Raw genomic sequence first — 16,843 nt, forward strand, 5'->3', positions numbered from 1 at the left:
CTGGCGTCTCCATGGGGTTGAAACCCGGTGTCCTTAGAGCTCCTTGAGTCTTAGAATCTGGAGGTTGTTAGAACCTCCTTAGGTCGGGTCTCTAGGGAGTTGAGGTCTGGGGGTCCTCAGAGTTCCCAAAGCTGGGTCCCTTCTCCACCTCAGCTCCCTGAGGGGAGGGGCCCACAGGGACGTACCTTCCAGCCCCTCGGGTAGCCTCAGGTCCAGGGGCATCACCGCCTTCCCTACCCTCAGGTACTGCACTGTTCTGGACACATGAGGGCCTACAAGCCCCCTTCGCAGACTTCCCCCGCTGGGAGCCCCGGCCCCAACCTGGAGCCCCCCCTGCAATGCCTGGTGCTCATCTGTGAAGCCATCCCCCACCCTGACAGCCTGGAGCCTCCGCTGGGCCGGGGGGCCTTCCTCAGCCGCCACAGCCTGGACATGAAGTTCACCTATTGTGACGAGAGGTGGGCAGGAGCCTGGGGCCCACCCATCCCCTACCCACCCACCCGCCCGCCAGCCCGGAGCCTCTTCTTCCTTTCTGCCCAAGTTCACTCACCAGCCACTCTCCTACTCCCCAGCTTCTCCCTCAGGTCTGTTACTGTCTCTCTGACTCAATCTGTCTCTGTCTCTGAATTTTCTGTGAGTCTTCTTGTTTGGGTTCAGATGGTGGGATTAAATACCGGCTGTTCACCCTTGGCCAAGTGACTTCACTTCTCTGTGCTCCTTTCCTCATCCACCCTATGGAGCTAACACAACCTACTTGGAACAGGTGTTCTGAGCACTCAGTTGTCTAGAATGAGGCACTCTTGAAGTGCCTCTTTTTAAGAAATCATTATCATCATGATTACTTTTTTATTTTTTATTTTTATTTTTTTATTTTTTAAAATACTATTTTTATTTATTTATTTATTTATTTATTTATTTATTTATTTATTTATTTATTTATGTCTTTTTGCCATTTCTTGGGCCGCTCCCGCGGCATATGGAGGTTCCCAGGCTAGGGGTCAAATTGGAGCTGTAGCTGCCAGCCTACGCCAGAGCCACAGCAATGCGAGATCCGAGCCGCGTCTGCCACCTACACCACAGCTCACAGCAACGCCAGATCCCTAACCTGCTGAGCGAGGCCAGGGATCGAACCCACAATCTCATGGTTCCTAGTCGGATTTGCTAACCACTGAGCCACGATGGGAACTCCCATGATTACTGTTTAAAAAAAATTCTTTTGGCCATGGTGTTCAGCAGCTTGATGTGGGATTTCAGTTCCCAGACCAGGGATTGAACCCGGGCCGCAGCAGTGAAAGTGCCGAATCCCAACCACTAGACCACCAGGGAACTCTCCTTGTGATTACTTTTTATTTCTATTTCTTTCTTTCTTTTTTTTTTTTTTTTTTTTTTTTGTCTTTTTGCTATTTCTTGGGCCGCTCCCGTGGCATATGGAGGTTCCCAGGCTAGGGGTCTAATCGGAGCTGTAGCCACTGACCTACGCCAGAGCCACAGCAACGCGGGATCTGAGCCGAGTCTGCAACCTACACCACAGCTCACGGCAACGCCGGATCGTTAACCCACTGAGCAAGGGCAGGGACCGAACCCACAACCTCATGGTTCCTAGTCAGATTCGTTAACCACTGCGCCACGACGGGAACTCCCTATTTCTATTTCTTCTTTCTTATCTTTTGGTGGTTTTCTGTCTTCCTTTCTTGTCCCCCTCTCCTATTCTTTCATGTTCTTTTTTTGCTTTCTTTTCATCCCTCTTCCCGCTTTTACCCTCTCCCCTCTCATATTCGTTTCCTATGGCAGCTGTAACAATATCAGGTGTAGTGGCTCAAAACACCACAAATTCAGGAGTTCCTGTCGTGGCTCAGCGGTAATGAACCTGACCAGTATCCATGAGGATGTGGTTTCGATCCCTGGCCTCGCTCCGTGGGCTAAGGATCTGGCGTTGCCATGAGTCGTGACGTAGGTTGCAGATGTGGCTTGGATCTGGCGTGGCTGTGGCTGTGGTGTAGGCTGTCAGCTATAGCTCTGATTCAACCCCTAGCCTGGGAACTTCCATGTGCTACAGGTGCGGCCCTAAAGAGACAAAAATGAAAACACCCCACAAATTCTCTCTCTTCCCCTTCTGGAGGTAGGACGTCTCCGGATGCTAAGATCAGGGCTGTGTTCTTTCTGGAGGCTCCAGGGAAGACTTTCCTTCCACAGCGGCTCCTGGAGCCCTCCCACATGCCTCGGCTCCTGGCCCCTTTCTCCATCTTCCAAGCAGGTCACTTCCATCTCTACCTCCACCATCACATCTCCTATTCTCCCCTCTCTTCTTTTTTTTTAGGGCTGTACCTGCGAATATGGAGGTTCCCAGGTCAGGGGTCGAATTGGAGCTGTAGCTGCTCGTCTGCACCACAGCTCACGGCAACGCCAGATCCTTAACCCACCGAGCAAGGCCAGGGATCAAACCCACATCCTCGTGGATTCTAGTCGGGTTCGTTACTGTTGAGCCTCAACAGGAACTCCCACCAGCTCCCCTCTTATAAGGACTCCTGTGATTACACTGCACCCACCCAGATAATCCAGGATAACCAATCTCAGGATCCTTGATTTAAGCACATCTGCAAACCCTCTTGCCCTGTAAGGTGGCCTATTCACACGTCCCAGGAATTAGGATGGGGCCACCTTCAGGGGCCATCATTCAGCCTCCCATGCTCCTTTTTCTGTTTCTCACTCTCCCTTTCTTTCTGTGACAACCCTGTCTCTCTCTGTGTTTCTGGCTTCCCCCCTGGGCCCCGGCCCCGGCCCTCGGCCCCTCTTCTGCCTCAGCCAGTTGAACTGACCGGGCCCCACTGCACCCACCTCAGGATCGCGGAGGTTGCCGGCTACAGGCCCGATGACCTGATTGGCTGTTCCGCCTACGAGTACATCCACGCGCTGGACTCGGACGCCGTCGGCCAGAGCATCCACGCTTGTATGTGTTCAGGTTCCATTTCCGGCGCTGCATGGCCCCCGCCAACACCAGCTCCCTGGTTCCCGCTCCCCCAAGGAAACTTCTCTTCCCTGGCCCCTTCGTGCCCTGCCCCCAGAGCCTTCTCTCCCCAGTTGCCCTAACCCCTCCCCCTGCCCCTCCCCAGTGCTGAGCAAGGGCCAGGCAGTCACGGGGCAGTACCGCTTCCTGGCCCGGAGTGGTGGCTACCTGTGGACCCAGACCCAGGCCACAGTGGTGTCAGGGGGCCGGGGCCCCCAATCTGAGAGTATCGTCTGCGTCCACTTCCTGATCAGGTAAGCGGGAAGGAGGTGGGGTGGCTGTGTGCAAGGGTCTGGTCTGAGTGTTTGTGTATTGTGCACAGGTGTGTGAGAGGGCGTATGCGTATGTATCCGTGTGGAGAACACGTGTGACTGACCACACACGTGTCTGCATGTAGACACAGATGTACATGTATGCTGTTAGTTTAAAATAAAAGCACTCTATATTCAAGTTTATTTTATTTTTATTTTTTTGCTTTTAGGGCCGCACCCGCCGCACATGGAGGTTCCCAGGCTAGTGGTCAAATCAGAGCTATAGCTGCCAGGCTGCGCCACAGCCACAGCCACAGCCACATCCACCCCAGATCCGAGCCGTGTCTGCGACCTACACCACAGCTCATGGCAATGCCAACTCCCCCACCCACTGAGCGAGGCCAGGGGTTAAACCCACATCCTCATGGATACCGGTGGGATTTGTTTCCACTGTGCCACAACAGGAACTCCCCCCAGTGTGGAATTTTTTCTTTTCCAGAATATCATGTACATGGAATCCTACAGTATATAGCTTTTTGAATCTGTCTTCTTGCACTTAGCCTAATGTATTTTATTTTATTTTTTAAATTTTTTATTATAGTTGATTTACAGTATTCTGTCGATTTCTGCTGTACAGCAAAGTGACCCAGTCATACATACATACATATATATATATATACACACGTTCTTTTTCTCATATTATCCTCCATCATGTTCTATCAAATGATTGGATATAGTCCTCTGTGCTATACAGCAGGGAGCCTCATATATTTTAAATTTATCTATATTGGGGGGTGTGTCAGTAGTTCCTTTTTTTTTTTTTTATCTTTTTTGGGGCTGCACTTGCGGCATATGGAGGTTCCCAGGCTAGGGGTCCAATCGGAGCTGTAGTTGCCGGCCTACACCACAGCCACAGCCACGCCAGATCCAAGCCATGTCTTTGACCTACACCACAGCTCACAACAACGCCGGATCCTTAACCCACTGAGCGAGGCCAGGGATCAAAGCCATGACCTCAGGGTTCCTAGTCGGATTTGTTTTCGCTGCGCCAGGATGGGCACTCCAGTGGTTCCTTTGGATGCTGAGTAGTATTTTATGGTCTGAACAAAGGACCACAGCTTACCCATTCACCAGCTGGAGGACATTCCCGACCGTTTCCTATTTTGGGTGATTACAAAAACAGCTACTGTCAACATTCTCAAATAGGATTTTATGAGATCATATGTTTTCATTTCTCTTGAGTAAACACCTAGAAGTGGGATGGATGGGTCATATGGTCAGTATATGTTTAACTTCCTAAGAAGCTGCCAAACTGCCTTCCAGAGTGGCTGTACTCTTGCATTTCCCGTCTGCAACGCGTGAGCCTTCCAGTTTCTCTGCATCTTTGCCAGCATTTTGTATTGTCTGTATTTTTTTTCCTCGTTTGTTTTTTTTTTTTTTTTTTTTTTGTCTTTTTGTCTTTTTTTTTGTTGTTGTTGTTGTTGCTATTTCTTGGGCCGCTCCCGCGGCATATGGAGGTTCCCAGGCTAGGGGTTGAATCGGAGCTGTAGCCACCGGCCTACGCCAGAGCCACAGCAACGCCAGATCCGAGCCGCGTCTGCGACCTACACCACAGCTCACGGCAACGCCGGATCGTTAACCCACTGAGCAAGGGGCAGGGACCGAACCCGCAACCTCATGGTTCCTAGTCGGATTCGTTAACCACTGCGCCACGACGGGAACTCCTCCTCGTTTTTTTCTTAACTGGAACCATTCTAATGTGTGTGTGGTGGTAAAGAACAGGCTTCCCCCCTCCACGCATCTTACAAGTGTGTCACCTTGATAACAGTGGGACGAGGGCAGCAAATTATCACACAAAACAGAATTATCGCTTTTCTTTGAAGATTCTCTTCTAGGACATGGCATTTATTTCTAAAGCCATAGGAGTTTTCCCAGAAGTTTTGCATCAAGAACGGATTCTACTCCCCCCAAAAAATTAAAAATAATAAACAGTAAAGAGGAGTTCCCACTGTGGTTCAGTGGGTTAAAGACTCGGCATTACCATAGCTGTGGCTTAGGTTGAAACTGTGACTCAGATTTGATCCCTGGCCTGGGAATTTACACGTGCCAAGGTTTAGCTATAAATAAATCAATAGAAATAAAAATACAAGGAACAGATTCTATTAGAAACCCTAATAGAAGTTGGTAACAGGAATATTCATACAAGTCTTCAGGCCACACACAAAAACAGGACTGGTCATCTTTGAAACGTTCTCACTTTAACACCTTTTCAAATCAGAATCTTTGAAAAATGTGTGTAGCCATGGAAAGAGGTCTCTTCGTTTTCAGAGCAAAGAAGGGGAACCCTCCCCTGTCTCTTCTGGAAGCTCCTTATCTTCATCATGAAGGTCTGCCCTTTTTTCCCCCCAACATTATGCGGAAGTTCCCGGGATTGAACCCTTGCCACAACATCGACCTGAGCCATAGGGAACACGCCAGATCCTTAACCCACTGAGTCACTAGAGAACTCCTAGGTGTGCCTTTGGATGGCCAGGCGCTGGGATTTCAATCCTTTGTCCTCTAAGCAAAGAGCAGGCCTGGGGAGTTCAGTGTTCCTGCCAGGAAAGTGGGTGAAGAAAGTCTAGAAGTTTACTTAGTAACAGTGAGATGAGGAGCATAAGGTGTGACTCATCCTTTGTGCTGGGTACAAACTGTGTGGCGTGCAGCTGCGTGGCTCTGTGTGTGCACTCAGGTGCTTATACTCTGCAGCATCTATCCCTCTTCTTCCACACCTAAGCCTCCTACCACTGCCATGAACGCTTGCTCTGCAGGAAGAAAACTCAATGGATCCTTTTAACCCACTGTGCCAGGCTGGGGATTGCGCCCCGCCTCTGAAGTGACCCAAGCCTCTGCAGTCAGATTCTGAACCCACTGTGCCACAGCAGAAACTGCTATAGCTATTATCGATCCCCATTTTTTAGGGGGGAAAACTGAGGACCAGAGAGGGGAAGTCACTTGCCCAAAGTCACAGAGCTAGTAACTGGCAGGGCAGGCTTTTGACCCAAGGCTGGACTGGAGGTTACACTTCCAACCACCAGATCGCACAGTCTCTTTTCTAACCATGTGCTGAAGTCAGAAACCCAGGAGTCTCTCCCGCATCCTTTTTCTCATCCCCTCCTGCTCCCATCAACTACCCACCTCGGGAATGTATTTTGAATTTGTTTCCCTTCTCTCTGTTTCCATGGCCACCACCATTTCACACCTTGTTTATAACATACCTCCTGCGATCTAAAGCTGGTCTGGACCCCACTGATCACACCACAGCCGATGTCAGGGAGCAGGTTCTGAAATACAGATCAGTGCGTGTCTCTTCCCTGTTCAAAGCCCTTCTGCGGTTCCCCCGTTTCCCTGAAGTAACTTGACATGGCTCGCCAGGCTGTGTGTGACCTGACTCCTGCTGGCCGTGCCTTCTCGCTCCCAACCTCAGGGCCTTTGCACATGTCGTCTCCTCTGCCCAGGATGCTCTTTCCTCTTCTCTCCTCCTCTTTCTCCTGAATTGTACCCACTCATTCTTCTGGTCTCAGCTCAAACATTACTTATCTGAGCCCCTATAAGAGGTCAGATCTCCCCATTTTCTCCTCTGGTACCCTGTACTTTTGTTCCAGAGCAGTTAAAACTGTTTGTTCAAATTCCCTGGTGGCCTAGTGGTTAAAGATCTGGCATTGTCACTGCTGTGGCTCGGGTTCGATCCCTGGCCCAGGAACTTCCACAAGCCGGGGTGCAGCAAAAACAACAACAAAAACAAACCGTTTGTAATTCTCTTATTTGTGTGTGCAACGAGGCCTTCTTACTTGATTGCCCCTTTTCAAAAGTGCAAATCTCCTTCTCTGCTTTTTTTCTCCCCCAATACTATCTAACCCAACTCTGCCCTATAAAAGTGTGACATGAGCCACATGTGTTATTTTGCATTTTCTCATAGCCATTAAAAAAGTAAAAAGAGGAGTTCCCATGTGGCTCAGTGGAAACGAACCTGACTAGTATCCATGAGGATTTGGGTTCGATCCCTGACCTCACTCAGTGGGTTAAGGATCTGGCATTGCAGTGAGCTGCAGTGTAGGTTGCGGATGTGGCTTAGATCTGGCGTTGCTGTGGCTGTGATGTAGGCCTGCAGTTGCAGCTCTGATTCGAACCCTAGCCTGGGAACTTCCACATGCCACGGGTGTGGCCCTAAAAAGACAATAAAATAAAATAATACAGTGTTCAATTCATTATTAATGTAATTAACAGCACACTATTGATGTATTATACATTGGTTGTCTTTTTTATTTTATTTTTTTGGCCATAGCGTGCACCGGCTTGAGGTGGGATCTGTTCCCAGAGCAGGAATTGATGGCCATTGTATCATATGTATTCATGTATATATTACATGTACATTATATGTATACATCCCAAGCTGTCGTTTCAGCAAGGCATCCATATTAAAAATGATTAACAAGGTAGTTCAGATTCTTTTCTCATACTCAGTTTTTTCAATCCGGTGTGTATTTTTACACTGATGGTACGTCTCAATTCCAACCAGTTATGTCTTGAGTACTTCATTTAGGGAAAGATATGAATTCTATAATGATAGGTATATTTGCCAGTAAATAATTATCTTCTATTTAGAGTGTGTCTTTTCCCACTAGCATTTAAGCTCCATGAGAGCAGGGAGCTGTATGTCTTGTTGGCTGCTAAGTCTCCAGTGCCTAGAACAGTGCCTGGCACGCAGTAGTCACTCGATAAATAACTGCAAATACTTCCATAGAGCTCACCCCGTGCCAGACACAGGTCTATGCCTTTGACATGTATTAACTCATTTAGGCCTCAGGACAACCTGAGAAGGAGGTACTATTATTATTCCCTCTGTACAAAGGAGGAAAATGAGGCCCAGAAAGGTTCAGCCAGATGCTCAAGGTTACACAGCTCCTAAGAGGCAGAGCTGGAATGTGAACCCAGTGGAATGTGAACCCAGGCTGCTGGCTGAAGAGTCCTTGCTCTTTTTTTTTTTTTTTTTTTTTTTTTTTTTTGCTTTTCAGGGCCACTCCCACAGCATATGGAGGGTCCCAGGCTAGGGATCCAATTGGAGCTACAGCTGCTGGCCTACGCCACAGCCACAGCAACACAGGATCCAAGCCACATCTGCAACCTACACCACAGCTCACTGCAACGCAGGATCCTTAACCCGCTGATCAAGGCTAGTGATTGAACTCGCAACCTCATGGTTCCTAGTCAGATTTGCTTCTGCTGCACCATGATGGGAACTCCCCCAGAGTCTTTGCTCTTAACCGTTAAGTGTGACTGGTTACCTAGGAACGGTCTGCGGAATGAAGGAGTGCGTGCTTCCGTGTGGCATGTGTGTGCCAACACAGGTGTATAGCGTTTGTGTGCGAGTCTGACCTTGTATATATACACCTGGTCGTACATGGATGTTCCTGTTTGTGCCTGTGAATACCGAGTGTGTGTCCACGTGTGACTCTGAGCTTGCATTTTCCCAAAGGGGTGACGTGGCTTTGGTGCAGCCTAAATTGGCATGTTTCCAGCCCAGGAGTTGGTGAAGCTGGGAAGGGTCAGAGCTTCTCAAAAAGCTGGTGGAAGGACCACCCACGGTCTGGCCTGGAAAGTGTTATGCAAATGAGATGCAAATGAATGTCTGGTCCTCCACCCCAGACCAATTCTCCAGAAGCCAAGTTGCAGAGGGAACATTTGGGTTGCTTCAGCAGCTAGAGACTTGGGGGGTGGTGGGGTGGCAGGGAGGTGCGAGGAACATAAGGATGTATTTATAAATTTGTTCCCTTGAATATGACAAATGGCTATGAATAGAAGCTTCATAACTAAAACCTTATTCATAAAAATATATCCCTATAAATTCTTCACATTTGGTAACATAAGAATATGGTAAAATATATTTTTCATCAATACGCCTTTAAGAATGTGTTTCTAAGTAAATACCTATAAAGAGAATATTTAGTTATGCCTTTCACTCCCCTGCTCTCTGTCCCTTGGGGTCCCTCAGTCTCCTCTCTTGACCCAGTCTGTGCTAAACGCCAACTCTTCCTTTTTCCTGTCTTTCCTTCCACAGAGGGAGTTTGGGAAGACACACTTGACTTTCTTTTCGGTGCTATTATAATAAAAATCATTCGACAAAATTTAAATTCTCAAAAGAAACAAGCACGGTCTCTCCTGTGCCCTGTGCCCTCCAGCCCCTGGATGAGACTGTCTCCTCTAGCAGGACATCAGCTGAGGAGGCTTCCGGGGCTGGAGCCAAGGATGCTCCCCGACTCCCGCCCCCTTTCTGCCCTGTACCCCAGCCAGGTGGAAGAGACCGAAGTGGTGCTGTCCCTGGAGCAAACGGAGCGGCACTCTCGCAGACCCATTCAGCGGGGCACCCCCTCTCAGGAGGATGCTCCTAATCCTGGGGACAGCCTTGGTATGGGCAGGGCTGGGGCTGGGAGGGTGTGTGTTCCCAGGACACCTGGGAGAAAGCCCCAGTGTCTCAATGTGACTCACTTGGCCTTGGCCCTGTGTGATCTGCCTCCTGTCCCCCTTGCTGCCATTTTTTTTTTTTTTTGGCTGTACCTGCGGCAGGCATGCAGAAGGCCATGGCTGAATCCTTAACCACTAGACCACCAGGGAACTCCCTCCTTCCTCTTCTTACTCTGTGAACCATACCAGCTTCCTTAGTGCTCTGGGAACAGACCAGACTTTCACGTCTCAGGGCCTTTGCACCTGCGGTTTCCTTTACCCAGAATGCTCTCCTCTCCTCCTGTGTCCCTGATTGCTTCGGTTTTGTTGCTCTCTGCTCTGAATCCTGCTGTGGCTCCCGACTGCCCCCACTTTCTCTTTGTTCTCTGTTCCCACTTCATTGTTCTTTGGCTTCCAGTACTCCTGACCCTTCCAAGTCTGGCTCCATTCTACCTCTTCCTCCTGCCCTGCTTGACCCCTGCCCCCCAATCCTGGATCGATGAGCTTCCCTCCCTGTTTGTTCTTCAAGGCCTCACCTTCTCCAGACTGCTGCTGGCAACCCATGCTCCTGGGTGTGGTATCCTTTCCTTTTCTGGCTTAGAACTGGCTCAGGGCCACACCTGGACCTCCAGGAACCTTAGAACTTTCTTGAGGGCCTTGGGTCAGGCTTTTCTCCTAACATGCCACCCTCCTGGAACCGAATGGCCCAGTGCTGTTCTGGGCTGCTGGTGAATCTGGTCAGTCATGTGCCATGATCCAGCCGTGTACCTTTTAATACTAAAATATTTCCCCACCATTGGGCAGTTGCTACTGTCCTGAGCCTACTGTGTGCCCCCACATGTTGGCTTCTCCCCTAGGACCCTCCAGGGCCTCACCACAATCTGGTAACTGAAGGGACAGCACCTGGCCCAGCAGAGGTCCTCCAGGACTGAGCTCCCAGCGCTGTGAACGGGGTCCACACTGATTATTCAGTCCACTGTGCTCCCTGGGGGTGGCATGGAGGGTCTGCCCATCACGCAGGGTGACCGTCCTCTGTCTTCTCCATCTCACTGTGTCCTGCAGACACCTCTGGTCCCCGGATCCTGGCCTTCCTGCACCCCCCTACCCTGAGTGAAGCTGCCCTGGCCGCTGACCCCCGTCGCTTCTGTAGCCCTGACCTCCGTCGCCTCCTGGCACCGATCCTGGATGGGACTTCAGTAGCTGCCACCCCCAGCGCACCCCCGGCCACACGGTGCCCCCAAAGTCCTCTTCCGGTAAGCAGTCCCTTCCAGTTCAGCCCTGAGGATCCAAGCTCTTTTCGGCCTTTGGCTTGAACCTTGCTATTCTCTGGGACTCGGTTGCTCCCTCTGTGTCATGGAAGGGCTGGGAGGAGATGGTGTCCAGGGTTCCTTTAAGATCGAGACTCCAGATTCTTCGACTGTTACCTGGACCAAAACCTAGGATGTTTGGGACTGGCCTGGGGGACCCCCTCGCGCTTAGGACCAAGCATCCAGGCTCTCTGAAGTTTGACCTCGAAGAGTCAAGAATGTGTAACATCTTAAGTTACACAAACCTGGATTCAAATCCTGACTCTGCCACTTACAGCTGTGTTACTCTGGGCACGTGGGGCCTCAATTTCTTCGCCTGGAAAATTAGGATAATATCAAGTAGCCATGTCATTGGTTACTGTGAGGGTTCAATGAAATCATTCATGGAAAGCACTTAGTAGGGGCCTGGCACCTAGTAGGTGCTCGACAGACTGTAATGGTTACTGGTTTTATCTAAGAGTCTGGATAGTCAGACCTTTGATTCAGGGGTCCGTATTTATCTGCTGTTGACTTTCCATATCCCCACTGTCACGACCCCCTCCCCCCCCAAATGTCTTCTCTCCACCAGAGAAATAAACGGTGACCTTTGGCCTCACCCTTTACCCTTGGGACAACTGGACTTTTCAGTGTTTTCCCCCAGACTTCAAGACCTTTAACCCCAGAGGGTTAAATATCTTGGCCTCAGGCTTTGGACTTTTGAACTTTTGATGTCAGGCACTGAGACTTTTGAATACCCAGGTTCACAACTCACATTTGCTGTTTGACCCACTTGGTGTCCCAGCTATCTGGTGTTTGACCCTCACCTTTACCCCTGAGCGCAAGGGTTTAGCCGGCCTTACCGCCGCCGTCTCCCAGGCTCAAGGCGTCCTCAAGTCTCTACTCTCTCCCCACAGGCTGATCTCCCAGATGAACTGCTTGCAGATGTGGAGAACGCACACAAATTCTTTGCCTCTGGGAAAGACCTGGATGCAGTGGAGACAGACCTAGATATAGCTCAGGTAAGGGCTGGCGTGCGTTTGCTTCTGGGTTCTGGCATATCTAAGCTTTCGAGAAGGATGGTGGGACAGTTAAGGGGAGGAGGGGATGGATGGATAGATGGGCAGCTGCATCATTAGGTGGATGATGGCAGAGAGGCAGATGGCTGATGCTTAGCTACTCGGATGGTTGATGGATATTTGGATGGGTAGCTGGATAGATAGGCCGTTGGGTAGATGATAGATGGATAATGCCTGGAAGATTGATGGACTGGATAGATAAGTGACAGTGGTATGATGTATTAGCTGTATATCACTTTGTAACAGATGACCCCAAAACTCAGCGCCTTAAAACAAACATTTATTATATCACACAGTTTCTGAGAATCAGGTACCTGGGAGCAGCTTAGCGGGATGGTTTTTTCTCAGTCTCTCATGAGGTTGAAGTCAAGCTCTCAGTCAAGGCTACAGTCATCTGGGGCCAGAGGGTCTCCTTCTGAACTCATGCCCTCCATCCCTCACTGGCTTTGGCTGGAGGTCTCACTTCCTCACTACGTGGGCCTGTACTGAGGCTGCCTAAACATCCTCACAGCATGGCAGCCGACTTCCCCCAGGAAAAGTAATCCAAGAGACAGAGAGTGGCCCCAAGACAGGAGGGACGTGGTCTTTTATATCCCCAAAGATCCATGACTCTTGCTCACACAAAATATACCTACCCCCTTGCAAGGCCCCCCAAGTCTCCTCCCATTATAGCATCACTTTAAGTCCAGAGCCTCATCACCTAAATCAGGTCTGGGTTATGTCAAAGCACCTCGAATACAGTTCCTCTTGACCTGTTGGCCTGTGGACTAAAGAGACACATTGTCTGCCACCCACAGGTCCAACATCCAGGGGTGGGACAGGGATAGAATAACTGCCCAAAATACTCCTATTCAAAAAAGCGGAAAGGTGGGCACGCAGGTATCACTGGTCTACAGCAGTTTTGAAATCCAGTTGGACAAATATCAAAAGTTCCTTGGTCAGGAGTTTCCACTGTGGCACAGTGGGTTAAGAATCCGACTGCAGCAACTCAGGTTGCTGTGGAGGTGTGGGTTTGATCCCTGGCCTGGCGCAGTGGGTTAAAGGATCCAGTGTTGCTTCAGCTGTGGCTCAGATTCAGTCCCTTGCCTGGAATTTCAATATGCCACGGTGTGGCCTTTAAAAAAAAAAAAAAAAGTTCCTTGGTCAGAACTCATTCCTACTTCTTCCCAGGAGTTTTTCTCCATGGTTCTTGGCCCCACCCTCTGGGTGCTTGGGAATTCTTCAAGTCATCCTTCCTTTTTCATAAAAGGGTAACATGTATTTGCAGTTGAGTGGTTTTCATAGTGGGCCGACTGCTTATGGAACTTTAAGGATCCAAGATCTCTTTTCATTTGGCACCATCTCTGGCCCTTTCAGCGCATGCTGGCAATGCTTCTGTTCATATAATTCTCTTCAAACAAACAAACAACTTTGTGTGTCTTACATGAATCTCTTTGGATGTTTGTTTACTCCATCAGACAAAAGCCATACCCACAAACCTCTGAGATAAACCCTTCTCTACTTCAGGCTTCTGTCGAGATGGCTGAGGTTTAATAGAAGCCCTGCTGTTGGACTGAAGGGATCCATGAGGCACATCCTTAAACTCTAGAGCACCTTTTGTCTGACTGAGGATATCCCAGGGACACCTTTTGTCTTTCTGAGGTCTTAACGAGGAATTTTAGGGAGTTCCAGTCATGGCTCAGTGGTTAACGAATCTGACTAGGAACCATGAGGTTGCGGGTTTGATCCCTGGCCTTGCTCAGTGGGTTAAGGATCTGGCATTGCTGTGAGCTGTGGTGTGGGTCGCAGATGCGGCTCGGATCCCGTGTTGCTGTGGCTCTGGCGTAGGCTGGTGGCTGCAGCTCCAATTGGACCCCTGGCTTGGGAACCTCCATATGCCACGGGAGCGGCCCTCAAAAGGCAAAAAGACAACAACAACAACAAAAAAACCAAGGAATTTTACAAGCACACCCTGAGCTTAATTTTTAGAGCATGCTTTTCTGAGAGTACCCTTCTTTGTTCAGAAACCATGTCTTCATTTTAGCGTCACTTGCCATTTGGGGAGTACCCAGTCAGCAGACCCCAGGTGAGAGGCACAATCCTTCAGACTGCTAAGTTTGTCCAAGACTTCTCATGTCAGCCTCATATGTGGGGGTCCCCTGGGCCACTCTCACTTAGGGCAGCTCTCTACAAATCCAGAGATTCCCACGGCCTCCCTCAGGTTTGGCAATTCACTAGAACCAGTCATAAAACTTAGGAAAGCACTAGCCTTTTTTTTTTTTTAATGGCCTCTCCTGCATCATATGGAAGTTCCCAGGCTAGTGGTTGAATGGGAGCTACAGCTGCTAACCTGTACCTCAGCCACGGCAATGCTGGATCCTTAACCCACTGAGCAAAGCCTGAGATCGAACCCACATCTTCCTGGACACTATGTCGGGTTCTTAACCCATTGAGCCACAATGGGAACTCCAAAAGCACTCTGCTTATGATTACACTCTTCTCATAGCAAAAGAATATTAGAGCCAAAGGAAGAGATTCATAGGGTGGAATCTGGGATGGAGAGAATCCCAAATGCAACTTTCCCATCCCAGGACGGTTTTACGCTCCTGGCATTGATGTGTGGCAACTGGCCAGTGAGTCCAGGAAGCTCACCCCAGCTTTGGTCCCCAGAGTTTTTTTTTTTTTTTTTTTCTTTTTAGGGCTGTACCCATGGCATATGGAAGTTCCCAAGCTATGGGTTGGATCAGAGCTGCAGCTGCCTCCTACACCACAGCCACAGCAACAGCAGATCCAAGCTGCATCTGTGACCTATACCACAACTTGCAGCAAGGCCAGATCCTTAACCCACTGGGTGAGGCCAGAGATGGAACCTGCATCCTCATGGATGGAACTCCATCTTTTTTCCTCCCCCCACCACCCCATATCTTTATAAGCTAATGTTGGAAGTCACACACCATCATCTCAGTACCCTACTGTTACCAGGGCAGCCCTAGGCCCTCCAACAGGAGACATGGATACCAAGGGGTGAGGTCTGTGGGGGCCATCTTGGCAGCTGGCCACGAGAGTCCTTCTACCCATTTCACAGATGAGGAAACAGGAAGCTCAGACTCTTGTCCCCAGGCATACAGCTCAGAAGTGGTGGAAATGGGACTGCAGCCCAGGCCCACCCAAGACCGAGGCTCGTGCTCCTAACTCCCTCCTGCCCTCCGCAGGACGCCGACGCTCTGGATTTGGAGATGCTGGCCCCCTACATCTCCATGGATGATGACTTCCAGCTCAACTCCAGCGAGCAGCTGCCCAGGGCCTACCACCGACTTTCAGGGGCTGTCCCCCGGCCCCGTGCTCGGAGTTTCCACGGCATGTCGCCCCCAACCCCTGAGCCCACTCTGCTGCCCCGCTGGGGGAGCGACCCCCGGCTGAGCTGCTCCAGCCCTTCCAGAGGGGTCCCCTCAGCAGCTTCCCCCATGGCTGGGGCCCGGAAGAGGTGAGCCACAGTGGAGGGGTTATGAGGGAAGTGCAGAGAGGGCCCCAACCCTGTCTTTCTCCTCCCTCCTCCTGCCCTGAGCTCAGGCCCTCAGTGTGCCCAGCACAGGCCATGTTTGTTCTAGCCTTTACATCTTTGCCTAGGCTGTACCCCCATCTGAAGGGCCCTCCAGGGACCCCTTGTTTATCCACATCCCATCAATCAGCCTGGGCCCTCGCCTTTAGAGCAATTTGCATCTGGCCTAGTGACAATTTTTGTCATAGTTAAGAGGACCTTGCCACAGCATCAGAGAAACTGTCTAGAACTCAGCTTCCTAACACTTTTGAGGACCTGCTGAAAGCTATGGTCTCTTCCCAAGAAAATGTACACACACATGCAGGCACACAGTTTTGCACATAACTTCAGGGGCTCCATGTCCCCCTTCCTAAGATGTCAGATGACTAGAACTCAGGCGTTTGCCCTTCGAGTTGTAGACACGTGCCCATTTAGTCTCCAAGGTAGTCTCGTTACCATCCTTATAAGGCTTTCACGGACACGTGTCTTCATTTCCCCAGGCTCCCAGCTTGGTGCTAGATATGCAGTGGGTGCCTAATAAAGATGCACTAAATGAAAGAGGGAGGGTATTAGTGAACACAGTAGGTGGATGGACGGATGGGGAGTGGCTGGATGGGCAGATGGGTGACTGGACAGAGAGCTGGATGAAAGTTGTATGGGTGGGTAGGTGATGGATCACTGGAGAGAGAAATGGGAAGAGGGACTGGGGGATGGGTGAATGGATGACTTGGTGGGCGTGTGAGTAAAGGAATAAATCAGTGCCTGGGGGAGTGAATGAAGCTCGTCACCTGCCCACAGCTGCCCGGCTTTGCTGGATTCTGAGATTCTTGCCTGTCTTCCTCCAGGGCCCTGGCCCAGAGCTCAGAGGATGAGGCAGAGGGGGTGGAGCTGCTGGGAGTGAGACCCCCCAAACGGTCCCCCAGCCCAGAACCTGAAAACTTCCTGCTGCCTCCCCTCAGCCTGGTATGTGCGGGGATTTGTGGGATTCTCTGGCCCTCAGAAGCCAGCAGGCTTAAACCTCCTGTTCTATAGACGGAAAAACCAGAAGGGCAAGGGCCGGCTGAAGCCCACTGGCCGGCCGGTCGATTCGCCGGTTCAGGTGATAGGTATGGAAGGGCTTTGCGAATAGATGTAATATGGTGGCAAGTGTCAAGGAGAACAAGTCAGCGAGGCAGAGGGAGAGATGCCATGGCCGAGTGTCTGTAGGGATCTTCTCTGCTCTCATGGAA

General features: G+C 50.3%; 1 protein-coding gene across 27 annotated transcripts in view; it reads left to right on the forward strand.

The window, feature by feature from the left end:
* HIF3A (hypoxia inducible factor 3 subunit alpha) overlaps nt 1–16,843 on the forward strand; it is a 33,430-nt gene that overhangs the window by 10,128 nt on the left and 6,459 nt on the right. For 8 of the 27 annotated variants that reach the window (XM_021094603.2, XM_084961223.1, XM_021094602.2 and 5 more), the window contains exons 6-13: nt 244–458; nt 2,841–2,947; nt 3,111–3,258; nt 9,582–9,700; nt 10,798–10,988; nt 11,936–12,040; nt 15,289–15,560; nt 16,460–16,577. In XM_021094603.2, the coding sequence (XP_020950262.1) occupies nt 244–458; nt 2,841–2,947; nt 3,111–3,258; nt 9,582–9,700; nt 10,798–10,988; nt 11,936–12,040; nt 15,289–15,560; nt 16,460–16,577 (1,275 nt within the window). Of the gene's footprint in view, nt 1–243; nt 459–2,840; nt 2,948–3,110; nt 4,211–4,780; nt 7,232–9,352; nt 9,701–10,797; nt 10,989–11,935; nt 12,041–15,288; nt 15,561–16,459; nt 16,578–16,843 lie in introns of those variants that run through there. The other 19 variants (XR_014806398.1, XR_014806399.1, XR_014806401.1 and 16 more) reach the window with 12 other exon arrangements.

Source organism: Sus scrofa, chromosome 6 (assembly GCF_054392235.1).
Source record: "Sus scrofa isolate SSC_HxYL_T2T_F1_AM1 chromosome 6, Sscrofa_HxYL_maternal_Yorkshire_Landrace_v2.0, whole genome shotgun sequence".
Taxonomy (NCBI): domain Eukaryota; kingdom Metazoa; phylum Chordata; class Mammalia; order Artiodactyla; family Suidae; genus Sus; species Sus scrofa.